Source organism: Arachis ipaensis, chromosome B3, assembly GCF_059453495.1.
Source record: "Arachis ipaensis isolate K30076 ecotype BB chromosome B3, ASM5945349v1, whole genome shotgun sequence".
NCBI lineage: Eukaryota > Viridiplantae > Streptophyta > Magnoliopsida > Fabales > Fabaceae > Arachis > Arachis ipaensis.
The window spans coordinates 400,277-419,647 of NC_142438.1; the positions used below are offsets into that span (position 1 = coordinate 400,277).

Here is a 19,371-nt window from a genome sequence, read left to right on the forward strand (position 1 = left end):
TTTTTAAATTTTTTTAAAAAAATAAAATATCTAAAAATTAATTTTTGCTCTAAATTTTTTATATATTTTTTAAATATTTATTCAAATGTTAAGACATAAATTCAGATGAAATAGATAAATATTTGATTTCATTCGGTATAGAGAAAGTATACTTGGCTTTCTTTTACTAATCTGTCACTCTTTTAAAATTAATTACTCATATGCACCTTTTTTCACGGTGCAATTTTTTTTTTTTTCAAGTCCTAATCGTAACTGAGAAGCACTGAAGCGTCTAACGCATGCAACGAAGTCCCTAGTGGCTCGCCGCCAACAGCCCCTTCTTTCTTTCTCCTTTAACTCTTCAGTACTTTACCCTAATTCTAGCTTTTTGCTGCCGCAGCACCACCGCACAGTCGTGATCTCGTTGTTCGATCAGAGAGAGTGATGGCGGAATTGGATGCAGCTGAGCGAAAAAAACGAAAAACGGAGCAGGTTGAAATGGCGGAGGAAGCATGCCTTTGCCTTGTTACTTATGAAGAGTTGTTCGTGATCAAACTAAGCAATTTAAAGAAACAAGACGATGATGTCAAAGATTGGACTTATTTGCTTCCGCCACCAAAGATCGAGTTCTCTTTGCAACTTCCAGAGCGTGATTTGTGTCCTTTCGAGTTCGACTCCAAGATCTATATGGCGCCGTCCGCAGCACCGCGTCAGAATCTCACAAAGAAACCCGGCTGCTGGCGAATCTACGAATTCAAATTTGAGGAGCGCAGAATTGAGCTTGCGGAATCACTGGATGGTGCGCCCGCCCCTCTTTGCTGGTCATTCATCGCAAACACGCCAGTCTCAGGCCATGTTTACTTCTATATAAATCCACGGTTCATAGATTCTGGATTTTACGTTCTTTGTCCCGGTTCTAGAGTTTGGAAACCGTTAAACCCTCCTCCGGACTACAGCCAAAGAGGTACCGACTTAGTCATGTTCGTCCTCCACAACACCGTCTTTCTTTCATCGTTCACGGGGAGGGGGATAGACTCCTATTTGGCCCACTTCGACCCCATAAAAGAGACTTGGACAGTTGAACCCGACTCTGATAACAATCTTTCGAAATTCATAAATGATAGATACAATCGTGGCCTTGAAACTGGCTCCTATCGTGCTACTTATCCCCCACAAATCTCTGTGCCCCTTCTGGGTCTTGGCAGCAGCAACAACTACACCGTTTGCCTTACCGATGATAAGTATTTGGGGGGATTTCCTCTTAACACACCTTTGGAGAAGGTGTTTGCCATTTTGGTTAACCACCAGAATGGCCGCGTCGCATTATATCAATGCCTTGATGTGTTTTTTGAGGGTTTTCAACCCTGGATAACAGATATGGCCAGAGTCAATCTTGTTGACCTTGGCAACGGGAAGGTGTGTGCAATACTATCTGCAGATCTATTGGATTCTGGATCTAAATCATTGGCGCTCTGCTTCTCAGTTTTCACACTGTCCCTGTTGGAGGACTTTGCAGCATTGCAACTTGACAGTGGGGCTCCTCCCATGGAGCGAGATTTCTTAAAAGTGACTGTCCATAGGAAGTGTGTCTACATCATGAAGAACTGGAACCCTGCTAATTATATGCGCCACGCCTTTGTTTGGCCATCTTCTAAGGGTGGAAGATTTTACCATAAAACATTACGTGTACTATAGTAACTTTTCTTGTTATTTCCTGTGGCTTTTTATAGTAGGATTTGTACCATGTCCTTGATTGATTGTGGTGATTTGGTTTCGAGATAAGGTAGCATTGCAACTTATCGTGTCTTTTTTTTTTTTATTTTCAGTTAACATCTATGTATTCGGATGGAGTTCCGCTACACATTTAAGTAATTTTACATCCAAGTTTATTCAAGTTATTTAGTTTATGATGCGAGGCTTCGTCTTCTTCTCCTTCTTTCACCTCCTCCTCCTCCTTCTTCTTCTCCTTCTTCTTCATATTTTTTTCATTATCATCATCGTTACCACTCACCACTACATTTATCTCCTCCTCCTCCTGTTTTTTGTTATTTGAATTTTTTTATCTTCTTTTTCTTTTTCTTTTTCCTCCTCCATTATTATTATCGTCATCACCAACAACACTAACATTTTGCTAACATCTTTATTAATTCTGATTCTCTGTGGTGATTAAATGAATCGAAAATATTATCAAAACGAAACTTGCCCATCATATAAATTTGAATTCAGAAATACATGCGCCTCGAATGAACCTAAAATTAGTTCAAAACGAAACCATTGTATAATGCCAAATGAACTGAAAATTGTCCATTATATAAATTCGAATTCGATGATAATGATAAGAAGAAGAAGAACGCATGCGCAAATTTGAAAAGTGCAAGAGGAGAAAGAAAACGAGAAAAAGAAACGCGTAACTCAAATCATTTGGATGAATTTAAATGTAAAATTGTTTGGATGTGAAAAATTACTCATTAAGATATGTGAAACTTTTTAGATTTTAATTTAAACTTGGAAAACATATTTACTTTACAAAATTTATTAGCGTTGTTGCATGCACGGCTTTATTGAGTTAATTTCGTCAATTGAATAATACTAGATCAAAAGTAAAAATAATCGCTGTGAAGTGTCTTCCCACTTGATTGAGTGGCAAACATATTGTGCTGAAATCCTATACCATACCCATTAGTTTGGACAAGTAGATTCTGATGGTAATCAGTGGGGTTGAATTTTAGTTTTTTTTGTTGAATATTATTTTTTGACTTTTAAAATAATTTTAGGAGATATTTTTGCTTTTTGTCTTATAACAAGTCAAAAGATATTTTTTTTTGTCTCATAATCGGTTAGAAGATATTTTTTAATTTTGTCTCCAACGTAACAGAAACATAATAGGAGTAGAAGAGAAAGAGAGAATCACACCCAAAAGTATCCTGGTTCAGCTGCTAAGTGCAATGCAGCCTACATCCAGTCTTCATCACAACAGTGACAGAATTTCACTATAATCATCAGATTACATACACCGATTCTTCCCTAGGATCTATCCAATCCTATCTGGGACAAATCCAAATTCTATCCTCAAATCTGAACTTGACTTGAACTCCTACCAAACTTTCAACCGCAAAGTGCTAACCCAACTTGCAAGGGAATCCCCACAGGATCATGAAACACAACATACAGATGTACAAAGAAACTCTGAGACATCTATGACTTTTTCTTTAATTTTGCTCAATACAAAATAAAACCCATTGAAGGAGAAGAACTCTGTTAGTTTAGGGTAACTATAAGAACTCTGTGTTTACTCTCCTTGTCTCAACCCTTGGCCGTTCAGCCTTATTATAGAAGGGGAAGCTTCCAAGATTAAAACCGGTTCAACCAAGCCAGCAACATCTTCTCCAACAAATAGCCAGTTCGGACAGAGAGAAGAGAGAGAAAAAACCGAAACAGAACCAACATGCATGTACCTCTCTCATCCCTTCTCATCAAGCTCTTTCACTCTGAGCCCTTGATCTTGACTTTGGCTTCAAGAAAGGACTCTGACCCTTGATGAACCTCTGATCTTTGACAGCTTCATGCTTTTTCTTTTTGCTTCTTCCTATCCGTAGCTTCAGAGGCTTCCTTCTCTTTTGGAATAACAAAAATGGAAAAGAGCTTTATCCACTGAGATCTTCTTCTTTGACCGAGACGGATCTCTCCTATTCTTGGCATGGAAGATCTTGAAGCTCCTCTTCAAAATCGTGCCTTCAATGGTAAAGATCTAGCTACACCATGTTTCGGATCTTCCTTTTTGCAAAGGTCATCATCATCCTAACATTTTCTTCTTCCATTAGCCTCACTGTATTTGTACTTCTCTTCTGATAACTTGTTCATTCTTCTTTCCTGAGTGAAGTGACCAAATAGCAAAGAAGAGAGAGGAGAGATAAGATACAAATCTTTCAATACAATATTAAATGAAATTGAATTGTGATTTTCAGTTACTTATGTGAACATTTAACCAAAATGGAATATAAGTTCTGGTAACCAATGCATGCATTAAATTGGATTGAAATTTGAATTCTATACAAAGAATAATTGTTTTGGGCTGTACACTGGTTTTTAACCCAATTAGCTTTGCTCTCCCTTTTAAATAATTCAGCCACATTGCATGGAATATTTTTGCACAAAGATTGATCACATTTTTATCACATTGGGCTTATATTGCTTTTTAGCCCAACAACAACATAAAAATTCATTTTATTTTTTCTGCACACTAACAACCTCATTAACTAAATAATTAGAAGCAAATATTAAATTAATAATTTTTTAATTAATATTTGACCATCATAATCATTCGAATTTTCCAAACTCATCATATTCTTGTCTGCAAATATTTTATATAACACTTTTAAAGTCTACATTATCAAATTTTTAAATTGCTCTTAAAATTTTGGCATAAGTAAAAATTTTTAAGTTTCTTTCCATGGTTGCCTCCGGCATGGCTGCCGAGGTCGGCGTCACTCGCAATTTCAAAACTGTGGGAGGCGGCGTTGCTGGAGGGATTTGTGTTTCGATCTAAAGTATTTTGAGTTGCGTTTGTTTCTGAGAACAGGACAAAACAAGATATTGAGAATAAGACATAAAGGATAGAGATACAAAATCTTGCGTTCTTGTATTTTATTTGGTGATAAATTAGAACAAATTAAGAAAATTCAATTTATTCTCATCTTTTTCATTCAAAAAATTTGTGACAAAAAATATAATAATAAAAAATATAATTATGAAAAATTAACAAGAATAATGAACAAAAATAAAAAATAAGTTGTGTCTCTTATTGGTATCTCTATGTCCTTTATATTAGGATAAATACAAAATACATTAATATTCAGTGTCTTTGGACACATTGTCTTTGTCTATGTCTTTTTTATCAAACACAATTTTATAATTCTATGTCTCTGTCTCAATATCCTGTCTCTACAAACAAATGCAGCATACTTATATGCTATTCTCTTCTCATTTCTTTAGTAAAATCATAGTTTTTTTTCTTTAAATTTAATATTTTAAATTTTTAACTTAAAATTATTTGACTAAGAAAAAGGTTTACATTTTGATATTTTTTATTCATGTTAATTTATGAATGATCAACTCTCAGGGTTTTTTATTTCAAAATACATAATGCATTTTAAATAATTAATTGAATTTATACTTCGTGTATATTATTTCTGAGCCATTTTTAACCACGTATGAATAAAGAAAAGAAATAGTTTGAAATTTCACATAAAGTTAGAATGACTCTTGTTTAAAAAAAATCATTTTAAAAATTAGACTTGAATCATATTTATAATGTTATCGTTATATCACCTGATTACATTATTGATTAGACTAAAAAAGCAATAAATAAGAATGAAGAAGGAAATTAAATTCAAACCAAGTTTATAAATGGTTGGAGATTTATCTAATTCAAATTTTTATAGCCATTATTAAACAAAATAAGCTAATGTGGTCAATTTTGCTATAAAGGGTTTTTATTAGTCTATATTCTTTCGAAGATAATTATTTCTAAAAATAAAAGGATAAAATATACCTTTTGTCCTTGAAGTTTGACAAAAATTTTAAAAATACCTATAAGTTTTATTTTGTTTCAATTTTATCTCAAAAGTTTTCGATTTGCATCAAATATATTCCCGATGGCTAATTTTTCAAAAAATTTAAGACCAATTCAACAATAATTTCATAAGAACAACCTTCAACACAAACAAATTAAGCATAATTTTCATGCATTATTGTTCTATTAGTCTTAAATTTTTTGAAAATTTAGTCGTTAAGAGTATATTTAATGCAAATCGAAAATTTTTGAAATAAAATTAAAACAAAATAAAATTTAGAAATATTTTTAAAATTTTTACTAAACTTCAGGAACAAAAAATATACTTTACCCAAAATAAAATACACGCATGCATATAGATTAAAATTTATATGGTGTAAAGAAATTCTTTACACGCACGTCTAATTCATATGTGATAATATACTACTCTGTACAAAGCCCTATACATAACTAGGAGAGCAAAAAGTTAAGAACAAATGGAACCAAAAAAACATAAGAGCGATGTTGTCAAAAAAACATACGTATCGATTTAATGCATCATATCATTTTACTACAAACTTAAAAGTTGTTAATATATACACACACTACACGAGAAGGATTCGTTTAATTGTGTAGGTATAAGTTTTCTTTAACTTATATTCTCAAATAATTTCTTATGTAGGATCAGAGACGGATTTATGTGCAGAGGTGTGGGGGGTAATTATCCCCATTGAATTTTCAAAAGACTATATATATAGAGAGAGAGAGAGAGAATTGCCTCCATTACAATAATTTATTTGTCCCCGTACTTTAAAAAAAATTATGTGTAAAAAATATTTATATTATTAAATATTAATCTAACAATAAAAATTATTGTATTATATAAATTCAAAACAAATATTAATAATAACTAATAATAATCTAATGATTTAATTGCCTAAAATTAAGCTTAATTTTTTAAATATAAATGAGATTATTAGTATTTAATACTTTTTTATAATATATATATAATTTATTTACTTTTTATTATTTTGTTTAATTTAATTTTGTTTTTACATACATATAATATTGTTTTCGTTAAAAAAAATTTATTATAATATTATAAAATATCAACTTTGTAATTAAATATCAAAAAATTATTTGATATTTATTTAATAGAAAAAAATATATTATTTTATGTATACCTACATATAAAGATAATTGTGATTGTTTAATTTAAATTTTTATTTTTTTCATAATTTTTTTTGTCTTTCTCGCATAATTTTAGAAAAAATTCAGACATCAAAATAAAAAATAGTCAAAATTATAAATTAGTTCATTCAAGTTATAGATTTTTTAGCTATTAAGTTATAATTTTTTTTGTATCATATAAAAAATAATTAATATAAATGTAATTTGACAGATATTAGATGCTTGACTAAACGCAAGTATTAATAATAAATGTATTACTCATGCAATATTACCGAAATATTAAAATAAAAAAATATTTTTAAATTAAATTACTATACTTTTAGATATATTAATTATATTTATTTATTGAAAATTTGATTAGCTAATATACTCCAAAATTTAAATATCTAAATATATTAATATTAATATATATTTTTTATTATTTTATTATATTATTTTGCTCCACTTCTAAAATTTTCTGAATCTCTCACCACGTAGGATGAACTTTATCAATCTAGTTTAATGATTCTTTTTTTCATGACATGGTTTAACAGTTGAATTAATGAAATTTATTGTATATAGAAAGTTATTCAACGGTATAGGTTAACAAGTGTTGTCTTATATGCGATATAAATGAAATCTTATGTATCTTCCAATGCAAAGAGTAAACATGCATATATTAAGATTCTTCCATCAAAATTAGAGAGATTAAAACTGTGTACTAAGCTGATCCTAATTTGGCTTAGTTCGAGGAATAAGAAAGACAATACTATTAAACCGGTGGTGAGAATATCTGCAAAAGATTCGGACATTTAAATTACTAATAATCTATATATATGGTATTATAATTATAGTAATAATTGAATAGGGATAAATAAAATCGAAATTATCTCTAATTTTTTATTTTTAAAATAGTCCTCAATATTTTATTTAGTATTAAAATTATCTTTTTAATAAATTTATCTTTTATGAGTATAATTTTAAATAAAAAAAATATAAATGATTTCGATTTTAACTCAAATTTTTAGAAATTAAAACAATACTTATTCCTACTAATTAAATGCATAATGTTGTTAGGTTAATTAAATTTTAAAGTGGAGACTCACGTATAGTCAACTTTACGTGAAATTGATAACTGAGAGCCGTTAGATAATTTAACTGGTTTAACTAAATTTTCATCTAAAAACTCTTAATTATTAACTTCACGTGAAGTCGACTGTACTGCACCCGAGTTTTCACTAAAAGGGTTGTAATGTGACTATGACATCTGACGTCCCATATTTTGGGAATAGAATAGTTAATTAACTCCTTTACAAATGCCCTAAAAAGTAGGGCTTGGAATGTGATCCTCTAGAACTCTCTTTGTATCTTTATAATTATGGCATATATTGATTTGCAAGCATGATGAGTATGACCCAATTGTCTATTATACCCAAACAAGAAGGACCAATATTATTGCAAATCTTAGCTTCACAATGATGAAGAAATCCAATTTCTGTTTTATTCAAGTCATTTTTTTTTAAATTTGTTATCCTAAAACTGCTTAACTCCATGGTTATCCTAAAAATTAATTTTATATATGAATTTTACCATAAAAATAATAAATAATATTAACATATTTTTTTTATGATATACTTAACCTAAATGGTTCAAAAATTCAAAATCTACTGTGGAATTTCTTTATTATAGATCAAATTATTAAATATTTAGTTGACTTATTAATGCATTCTAGAATATAATAACTGGTTTTTTAGGTCATTTATAGCTTAACCACCAATCATAATGCAAAAGCGAAAGCTTGAAAGACCTGGATGCCAGAATAGACGACAAGCCCAGGCCCGAGCCAGAGGGGGACCTGGAAAAATTCAGAGTTGGGGACGCGGAGGAGAAATTCACATTCATAAACAGAAATTTCTCCCATGAATTAAAAGAACCTTTGATGGAGATGATTAGAGCCAACGCTGATCTATTTGCTTAGACACCGTCCGACATGCCGGGGATAGACCCCTAACTCATGTCACACAGCCTGGCCGTCAAACTGGAAGCCCAACCGGTGGCCCAAAGGAGAAGGAAGATGTCACAGAAAAGGGCAGAAGAGGTGGCCAGGCAGACGGCTGGCCTCCTCGAAGCAGGGTTCATCCGTGAACTAGACTACTCCACTTGGCTATCAAATGTAGTTTTGGTAAAAAAGCACAATGGGAGATGGAGAATTGTGTGGATTACTCCGACCTCAACAAAGCGTGCCCCCAAGGACTACTATCCCCTTCCCAATATTGATGCACTCGTCGACGCGGCGGCGGGGTATCGGTATCTGAGCTTCATGGACGCCTACTTCGGGTATAATCAGATACCGATGCACCGGCCCGACGAGGATAAAACGGCGTTCATAATGTCAGGGGAGATCTATTGCTACAAGGTGATGCCATTTGGCCTGAAAAACGCTGGCGCCATGTACCAAAGGCTGATGAACAAGATATTCAGCGAACTTATAGGCAAGACAGTGGAAGTCTACGTGGACGACATCCTCGCGAAAACCACACGGCATGACGATCTCCTAAGCGACCTGGGGGGCGTGTTCGCGTCCCTCCGACAACACGGCATGAGGCTAAACCCACTCAAATGCGCCTTTGCCATGGAAGCCAGGAAATTCCTAGGGTTCATGATAACCCAAAGAGGGGTAGAAGCCAACCCAGAGAAGTGCCAAGCGATCCTCCAAATGAAGAGCCCGGGTTGTATCAAAGACGTCCAACGATTAGCGGGAAGGCTGACTGCGTTATCCCGTTTCTTCGGCGCATCGGCAGCAACAACCCTGCCCTTCTTCAGCCTGATGAAAAAGGGGATAGCGTTTGAATGGACCCCTGCATGTGAGGAAGCATTCAACCACTTCAAAGAAATCTTAGCAACACCTCCGGTGCTCGGGAAGCCCAAGGCTGGAGAACCACTCTACCTTTACCTAGCCGTAACGGAGGAAGCGCTTGCAGCAGTGCTGGTACAAGAAGAAGGGAAGGCTCAGCAACCAATCTACTTTGTAAGCAGGGCGCTACAAGGAGCAGAGCTGAGGTATAGCAAATTGGAGAAACTGGCACTGGCACTCCTAACCTCCTCCCGAAGGCTGAGGCAGTACTTCCAGGGCCACCGTGTCATCGTGAGAACGGACCAAGCAATTCGCCAAGTACTCCAAAAGCCTGATTTGGCAGGAAGGATGATGACTTGGGCCATCGAGCTCTCCCAATATGACTTGCAGTACGAGCCCCGACATGCAATCAAGGCACAGGCGATGGCAGATTTCCTAGTAGAGGTAACAGGCGATTCCCCCGAGGAGACGGGAACACGGTGGAGGCTCCATGTAGACGAGACCTCCAACCAAACGTTCGGGGGTGCCGGGGTCATTTTAGAGAGCCCGGCGGGAGTCATATGCGAGCAATCAACCAAATTCGAATTCCCCGTATCGAACAACCAAGCGGAATACGAAGCCCTCTTTGGTGGACTAATCCTAGCCCGGGAAGTCAGGGCGACAAGGTTGGAAGTGTGCAGCGACTCACAGGTCGTCACCTCACAAGTGAACAGAAGCTATCAAGCCAGAGACCCGTTGCTGCAAAGGTATTTGGAAAAGGTTAGAGAATTGACCAGGCAGTTCCAGGAGGTCACGATCCAACACGTTCCGAGGGAGAGGAACACACGGGCAGACCTCCTATCTAAACTAGCAAGCACGAAGCCGGGGGCAGGCAACCGGTCTCTCATCCAAGGCATGGTAAAGGAGCCAATGGTTGCCCTCCATTTGGCAAAATCAAGTCCCTCCTGGTTGGACCCCATCACAAATTTCCTGGAACATGGCAAACTACCTGACGAGGAGAGAGCAGCCAAAACGTTGAGGAGGGAGGCAGCCAAATATGCAATCATACAGGGACAACTGTTCAGAAAGGGACTCAGCCAACCCCTATTGAAATGCTTGCATCCCGACCAGACGGACTACGTACTTAGAGAAGTCCATGAGGGATGCTGTGGCCACCACATTGGGGGCAAGGCCCTAGCAAGGAAGCTCATCCGAGCTGGGTATTACTGGCCATCAATGATGAAAGACTCCAGCGAATTTGTGAGAAAATGTGTCAAGTGTCAAGAGAACGCCAACTTCCACAGAGCGCCGGCTTCTGAGCTGAGTCTACTGACGTCCTCCCGACCTTTCGCACAATGGGGGGTCGACCTACTGAGACCCTTTCCAGTAGGCTCCGGGCAAGTCAAATACCTCATAGTTGCCGTCGACTACTACACAAAATGGATAGAGGCTGAACCGTTGGCCAGTATATCGTCAGCCAACTGTAGAAAGTTCATGTGGAGGCAGGTGATAACACGGTTCGGCATTCCGGAAGTTGTCATCTCGGACAACGGAACGCAATTCGCCGACAAGAAATTCACAGAGTTCCTCACCGGCCTGGGCGTAAAACAAAAGTTCTCCTCGGTAGAGCACCCCCAGACGAATGGGCAAGTAGAGTCCGCAAACAAAGTCATCTTGCTAGGCCTCAAGAAACGGCTAGACAATAAAAAGGGGGCATGGGCCAATGAACTCGCCTCTGTTCTATGGTCCTACCGCACAACCGAGCAAAGCTCCACAGGCGAAACACCCTTTCGCCTGACATACGGAGTCGATGAATGATACCTGTGGAGATCGGCGAGCCGAGCCCGCGGTTACTTCTGAAAGGAGTGGAAGAGACGGTCGAGAAGGACCTAGTAGATGAGGCCAGGGAGATAGCTCACTTGTCAGAAGTAGCACTGAAACAAAGAATGGCGCTGTGCTGCAACACCAAAGTACTCAGAAGGGAGTTTGAAGAGGATGACCTCGTCTTGCGACGCAACAACATAGGGCTACCGACACCAGGAGAAGGAAAGCTGGCGACAAATTGGGAAGGTCCTTACAGAATCAAAGAGGTGCTTGGCAAAGGCGCCTACAAATTGGAAAGGCTCGACGGCAAGGAAATCCCAAGAACATGGAATGCAGGTAACCTGAGAAGGTTTTATTCGTAGCTCAGGCACACCGGCCAAGCGGCCTGATAAGCTAGACAGCCCACTGTTAATCCCCAACGATTTATTTTTGTCAAATATCTACCATGTTCATAAATTTGTTTAACTAACGACTAATGTTTACTTGTTTGAATCCTCCAATCTACTATCTCCCAATACGAATCCCACACCATCGCGTTCGTAAACGGAAACTCGGGACTGATCACCCCGGGAAGCCAACTGAACCATAGCGATAACGAACGGCCATGATAATAAGACCATAACGGTTTCAATCGAGTTACCTACATGAATGGCAAAATGGACACAAGCAATAAGTCCGCCCCGAAAAGACGGTTAAAAAGACAAAAACGCTACCAAGCAAGATTAAGGCAATAACAATAAGCCGACCAAGCGACCAATAAAGTATAAAGTTAATAGTTGTGACAAAGTATTCAACAAATCCATACAAAAGCCAAAGTTACAAAAGTTCATTTTCGGGGCATGTCAACAATCTTGCCGTCCTGGATCGTTTTGAAGACCTCAATAGCCGACGTGTCGAAGTCTGGAACCACAATCTTCACCTGAGCCTTCAGAGCCTCCTCAGTCATGAAGATCACGTTCTTTCCTTGCTCCTTGGTCGCATTATGCTTCCTCTTCAACTATTCGACCTCAGCTCGAGCAGCTTTAGCTGACGAAATGGCCTGGTCACGTTCCTTTTCCAAGACCGCCACCCGACCCTGCGCGGCGCTCAGCTGGCTCTCCAAGGTCATCTCCCGCTCGGTTAAACGGGACACAGTCGCATCGGAAGTTTTCAACTTCTCCTCAGCAGAGGCAGCTTTCTTTTCGGCGGCCTTGAGCTTCTCTCCCGCCTCGGACAACTGCCCCTGGAGCGACTCAACTTGCACCTTGAAATCGTTGTTCGCCTTATCAGAAGATTCAAGCTTTCTTCGAAGAGACTGCATTCCCGATAACTCAAACTCGGCCTTCCGAGCTATCACGGCCCCCCGGAGCAGCGTCCGATACATCCACCTCGCCTGCCCTACCAGGTCGGTGCCAAGGAAGTGCTCCTCCGTGCCAGGGATCAGCTGGGAGTCGATGAAAGTCCCGACATCAAAATTTCTCTCCATCATGGTGAGGGTTCCTTCTGGGCTGGCAGAGGCCCTCAGCCTCTTAGGAGTATGAACAATTTCCACATCATCGTCCTCTTGGAGGGTAGAGGACGAATGACCAACAACGGTTGCCTCTTCGAGAATAGGGGAAGTCTGCGCCCCGGCCGAATTCTTTTCGGACATTGCGGTGTCTTGGGGAGAGGGCACAGCCTGATCCTTTTTCTCCTCGGCAGGACCTTCCGACTTCCCGTCAACCTTCTCGTCCGTTTTCTCCTCGTCGCCATCCTCCAAAAAGGTCTTGACCAAACTCTCGAGCCCTGTCACTGAAGCAGACATCTCCACTGCAGCAAATAAAACAAAACAAGGTAATCGTGAGATCGGCATGACCAAGTCAAACAATAGCAATAAAGAATCGACGAGCAAGCAACGGCAATGCAAAAACAAGCCCAAGGCAACTCAAAAACATAATTTCTAGCGACCTCCCGATCACCCATAAGGAGGTGGGGATTCACATGGTTCTTCCCGAAAACGGCCCACAGCACGTCGACAATTCTCCTATCCCCAGCAGACATTCCCTTATAATTCACCTTTATAAAGGTATTTGAGCCCGCCCCAAAACTCCAATACGTTGGAATAAGGCGCTCCCCCTCTAACGACAACCAAAAGGGGTGGCGACCTTTGGCTGGGCGCACCTTGAAGTACTTATCCTTAAACCCATGGTAAGAATCTTCAAACAAGCCAAATATCCTCCGACTTGAGCAGATCGGAAGGACATGAAACCCTTCTTCGCTTTCCCCTCCTTTGAAGGTTCGTGAGGTTAAAGAAGAAAAGGAAGACATCTACAGAGACCGGCAGCTCCAAATACTCACAAACCATCTCGAAGCAGCGAATGGAAGCCCAGCTGTTCGGATGCAACTGCGACGGTGCCACGGATATCCGATTGAGAAGCGCCATTTGGAAAGCCGAGAAGGGGATGCGAACCCCCACTTACGTGAACATGGCCTTGTAAAACCACATCCAGTCGACAACACGGGGAGAGTGGAAATTAATCTCGTACAACCGTTTGGCAGGGGCAGGAACAAAAACATCATAGTTAGCCTCCTTGTCAGTGCCCCCACACAGGTACTCGGCCTAACGGAATTCAGTCAACTCACCCTCGTCCATCTGGTTCAGGGAGTCCCTCAAGTCGGAAACAACCCAAGCGTAGGGGTCGTAACCCGCAGCAGAGGTGGAAGCTCGAGAGACGACGCGAGGCATACCTACAGTGGGGGCACCACTCGGTTAGTCTATGAAGTCGGGAGCCCGGAAAAAACCCAGAATCTACGTTCGCCCTATCCAACAAATAAAATCAAGTATGGCTAGAAACTACCTATCATACAAGCTACCTAAAACTCTACCCCAGAATGGTAACCCCCCCTAATGCACCTACTTGACACTAAAAAGCTACCTAGCAACAAAGACAGGCAAAACAACAAGAACGAAGAACCAACACAGACAGCAAGCACACAGCAGTAAATCAGAGGAAGGAAGGGATCAGCCATTACCTGAATTGTTTGCGAAGGCTTGAGGAAGAGAGAGATGCCCAGAGACGCTAGAACAGAGCTTTGGATATTAGGGAGAAAGGAAAATGAGAGTGAAGCATGAAAAGCAAGTATGGGAAGAGGAAGAAAAGGCAAACTGTTTAAAAACCGTCACACGAAGCGCGAAAAAATCAGGGGCAAAATGGTCTTTGCACGCGGGGTTTTCTAACCCATTATGAGCATTTATTGCTCGGCGCGAAGAACGAAGCGACGAACGGTCACCTCAGCAACAAAGAGACACGCGCGCAGGGGGCACGTCCCCTCCACGGGCGGCCGACCTGGCGACGACACATGGAACAAGAAATAACGCGCCACTAATTGCTCTCACGGCTTGGTCCAAACCCTCCACGGGTTGGCCCAACCCGAGCGCCACCCGACCCGAACGGTCAGGAGTAGGGCGCCTTACAGCCGACCCGGACACGCGTCCCTGACAGCTCACCTACGGCTGTGAGGAGAACGCCTCGAAGGAGGTGGGCCTGTCCTTGCAGGGCCCACCTCTGACACAGTATATAAGGGGAAGGATTTACCCTTTCCCAGAGGTACGTCACACATCATTCTACCCCCTTTTCGCCTGCACATTTACTGACTAGAGCGTCGGAGTGTCTTTGCAGGTGACACCCCCCTTTCCACACGAAGTGCTCGGGACCTCGCCTACACTTGACCGGCAGCCCACGACCAGACGAGACCCCCATCACTACTAGGATACCAACCCAAACCGTCTGGTACCCGACTTACCGAACAAATGTTTAGGTTTATTTGTTAAAATAAAGAACAATTAGAATTTATTATTTTTTATCATTAGTTAACTAATATTTAAAAATATAGAATAAAATATATTATTAAATTACTAAACTAAAAAAATTGAATTTATAATTAAATAATAGACAAAAATAATAAATTTTGATGGTCTCTTAATATTTATCGTCAAATAAATTTTTATCCTACATACTATATTATTTTGGATTAAATGATATTTATAGCAACAATATTTCTATATATTTTATTGATTGTTTAAAATAAATAATTTATTATATTAACTATAATCAAAATAGTTATTATTAGAAATATGATCATTTATATTATTTTTTATTATTTTAATATTTTGATATAAATAATAATTTTATAATATAATATCAAAATATTTATAACCAAAATAAAGATAAATATAATAAAAAATATTTTAATTTAAATTTTAGGATAAAAATTTTTATAACAGTTATCATTATTACAACATATACAGATATACAAATTAAAGCTTATTATTATCATACACAACCTAACTTAATTATTATATTATCACCATATGAAGAGTAGCATAACATAATTTTAAAGGAACCCAACATATATTAGACTTTATTATAAATAAATAAGAAAAAGTTTAGGGCCATCAATTTTTGTATTTTGTGGCCAGCACTTAACCATCGATTAAAAAAATGTGAGTGATTTTCCACCATTTGATATAATCTCACACCATTAAAAATACTATTAATGGCCAATAATAAATAATTAGGAACCACGCGTATATATAAGCAATCAAGTGTGCATGACATCAAATTTCACCTTATTAATTATTAGATATAGATTAATCTTCCTTATGATCATCAGGTTCAACAAGAGTCCCAAACATCCAATCCATCCATATAGTTAAGTGGCCATAGTTGTGGCGATATGTCACGTGATGAACAGTGTGATAACCAGAACCCATTATAGGCCAAATTTTTGCATTAATGCAATCATGAATGCTTGCTGTCCAAATGCCCTCCATGAACAAGATCACTAAATGTGTTGAAAAATGCATAGGCACAATGAACAGAGCAATGCTATATGGTAATGCCTGCAATATCCCATCAAGTGGGTGCAACGCCGCGCCAACCCTAACACATACATTATACATTCACAAAACAAAGTTGTTAATTAATTTGAGTTCATATGAATTTAATTAATTTTCACCTACAGTTAGTATAAATTAATTTATATGCACAAAAATAATTAATTTTAAAATTATTATTTAAAAAGTCATCCAAACTCATATTATATACACATTTCATAAACCAATTAAGATAGAATTTGACATGGTATATATACAAGTATAAAAATAGAGAAATAAAAAATTTATGCTCTCTAATTTTCTTTAAAAAAATATATAAAAATTAACTTATCATAACACATGTATATCAAAAATATTATGTATATCAAAATAAGTCTATATATATCAAAAAAACATAATTTATTTTTAATATGTATTTATATTTTAATATATATTTTATATCCGTAGCTAATTTTTATATACACATAGTATAGTTAATAAAAAAAAATATTTAGAACTAAAAACAAGTACAAATTAAAATTAAATCACATTTAATATTATAAATATGGAAAGATGATTATTGAAAATGTTTAGAAAATTCGATATATTTAACTAAATTATTTAATATAACGTGTTTACATTTTAATTATTATCTTTGCCATGAAAATAATATTTTAAAGTGTATAGTCACCATTTAATATTATGCATGTTTTTGTTCTGTATTAGTTTATGATGACTTACCAGCAAATGGGGAGAGAATGTTGTGTTTGTTGTTGTAGATGTGATGAGGAGCATGAAGATGTTTGTAAAGTGGTTTAATGTCATGAAGCAATTTGTGCATCCAATAAATTCCAAACTCTAAAAGAATAAGATAGAGTGCAACATAAACAACATAATGAAGCCAACCAACATAATGCACTCTTGGAAAACACCTTGTCCAGCCACCTTCTGTTATGTATTCTTCAATAGTTGGAAGCAAAGTATACCATGGCAATGCTTTCATTGAAACTTTGTATTTGCATTAGCATGGCTTCACTAGATGGAATGGCTTCTGAAACAGATAATTAAGATCCAAATGTTGTGAAAAAAGAAAAAAAGAAAAAAAATTGTTATTAAAAAAGAAATGAAAAATAAATAAAATGTTATAGAATATACATACACATCAGAAACATAACTAATGGAATACAATAACATTAATTTAGCTATCAAGTATGTCCATGATCTATGTAAATTAAAAAGTAAATTAAATTAAAGACTATAAAATAATATTTTAAAAACGCTTAATTATTCATGATACGCTTAATTAAATATCAATAATAACATTATAATATAGGGAGTGTTGTTAATTTCCATGCATTTGACTATGTATTAAATTAAACTAGTGACTTTAGAGAGTTCCTATTTGGTTTGGTTGTGGTTATTAGTTGCAATTCAAGCAGAATCTTCAAGTTCTCCATGGTCAATTTAGCAATTTAGAAATAAAAATGTCGTTCGTACGTTAAAATTAATTACTAATATATTTGTATATAAATATATATATATATAAAATTTAATTTATTTTTAATATATATTTATATTTTAATATATATTTTATATTATTAATAACTAATTTTAATGACTAATTTTATTGTACACACATAACATAATATTTAAAAATTGTTACTAAGATGTAGTTGTTGTCTACATAATGGAACAGATCCTAGATTCTGCATCATAGGCTATATGACTTGTTTGGGTGTAATATTTTAAGACTATTTTGACCATACATATTTCATATATCTATGTTTAGAGTTTAATTTTGATGTAATAAATATATGTTAGTTTGAAGAAATTTTTTTATTCAGAAAAATTATGATTTTTAAATTTTTAATAGGCTTAAGGTCAGAATTTAATTTATAAAGTTTCTTTGGTTGTGCTAACTATAAGAAATAATCAATCAAATTACTACAATAAAGACATAAAATCATAGTTTTTCTTATATTTCCAATTATTATTGACCTTTATTGTTATTTTATCGTGCATTCTCTTTCACAATCTTAAAAGTTTATAAAATGGAAAATGCTAACCAATATTTTTAATGAAAATAAATGAAGGATTGGTTATTACTGTTGAGTACATCACATGCTTTCTTTTCTTTTTTTTTTTTATTTCTTTTTCTTTTTCTTTTTCTTTCTTTTTCTTCTTTCCATTTTTTCCCCTTACAATGACTTTTTAAGAATGTCTTTAACTTGAGTCATAGAATATCTAAATTATTAATAATGCTACGCGTAGTTATAATAACTATTAAACCCAGCTTTGGCACCACATTAATTAATTAATTAATTAACAGTCTTTATCATAGTTCAACAAAAGTGTTACTCAAATTGCAACCCCACCTAATTTTATGGTACTTATTCAGAATGTCGCTATTATATTTTGCTTCCGTTTTAATTTATATAACATTAAATTTCGTTTTTAATTTCAAAATATTTGTTTTTTTTTTCTTTTAGAGGAAAAAAAACAACTTAAATTGCCATTAAGAATTTAAATTTAATTACTAGATTATTTTTTCTTCTATTGAATCTATACTCATCCCACTATTAGAATATCGCTGATATTCTTTCTTCATGGAAATTATTCCAATCTATTAGTCGGTATAAAATTAAGTTATTATTAGTAGTAATTTTAGTTATTAATATTTAAAAGTATGAATTAAAAATATATTATTAAATTAAAAAATTATATTAATAACTAAAAACAATAAATTCTGTTAATTTTTAGAAATTTTGTTCCCTTGATATATTTCTATCAGCATATATCGTAACAAAATTTTTTTGTTATTTCATTTCTTTTACCAACGAACTAGTTCTAAGCTAAACTTTTTTTATCTTATTATATTCATTAAGAAAATGTAAAAAAACAAATAGTAAAAGATTTAAGAGTATATACTCATTTTGGTCCTTAAAAAATTTTAAACTGGATACTTTAGTCCTCAATTAAAATTAATTACTCGATTGGTCCCTAACAATTAACTCCGTCAGTCACTTAGGTCCTTTATTCCGTTAATTCTAACGGAGGATAGAATAGTCCCTGACAACTCTAACAGGGGACAAAATGGTCCCTGATCTCCTCTGTTCGGAAACGACACTGTTCTCTCCCAATTTCCATCATATCTTGCATAACATTAACAGTCTAACACTA

General features: G+C 36.0%; 1 protein-coding gene, 1 long non-coding RNA gene and 1 pseudogene across 2 annotated transcripts in view; 1 reads left to right on the forward strand and 2 right to left on the reverse strand.

Moving 5' to 3' along the window:
- Nucleotides 1-19,371, reverse strand: part of LOC148569620 (uncharacterized) — a 113,818-nt gene that overhangs the window by 40,553 nt on the left and 53,894 nt on the right. The window lies entirely within an intron of this gene.
- LOC110269865 (uncharacterized) lies at nt 280-1,892 on the forward strand. The gene has a single exon (XM_021117653.2). The coding sequence runs from the start codon at nt 424-426 to the stop codon at nt 1,672-1,674; it is 1,251 nt and encodes a 416-aa protein (XP_020973312.2). The 5' UTR covers nt 280-423; the 3' UTR covers nt 1,675-1,892.
- On the reverse strand, nt 15,967-17,310 carry LOC107632437 (delta(7)-sterol-C5(6)-desaturase-like; annotated as a pseudogene).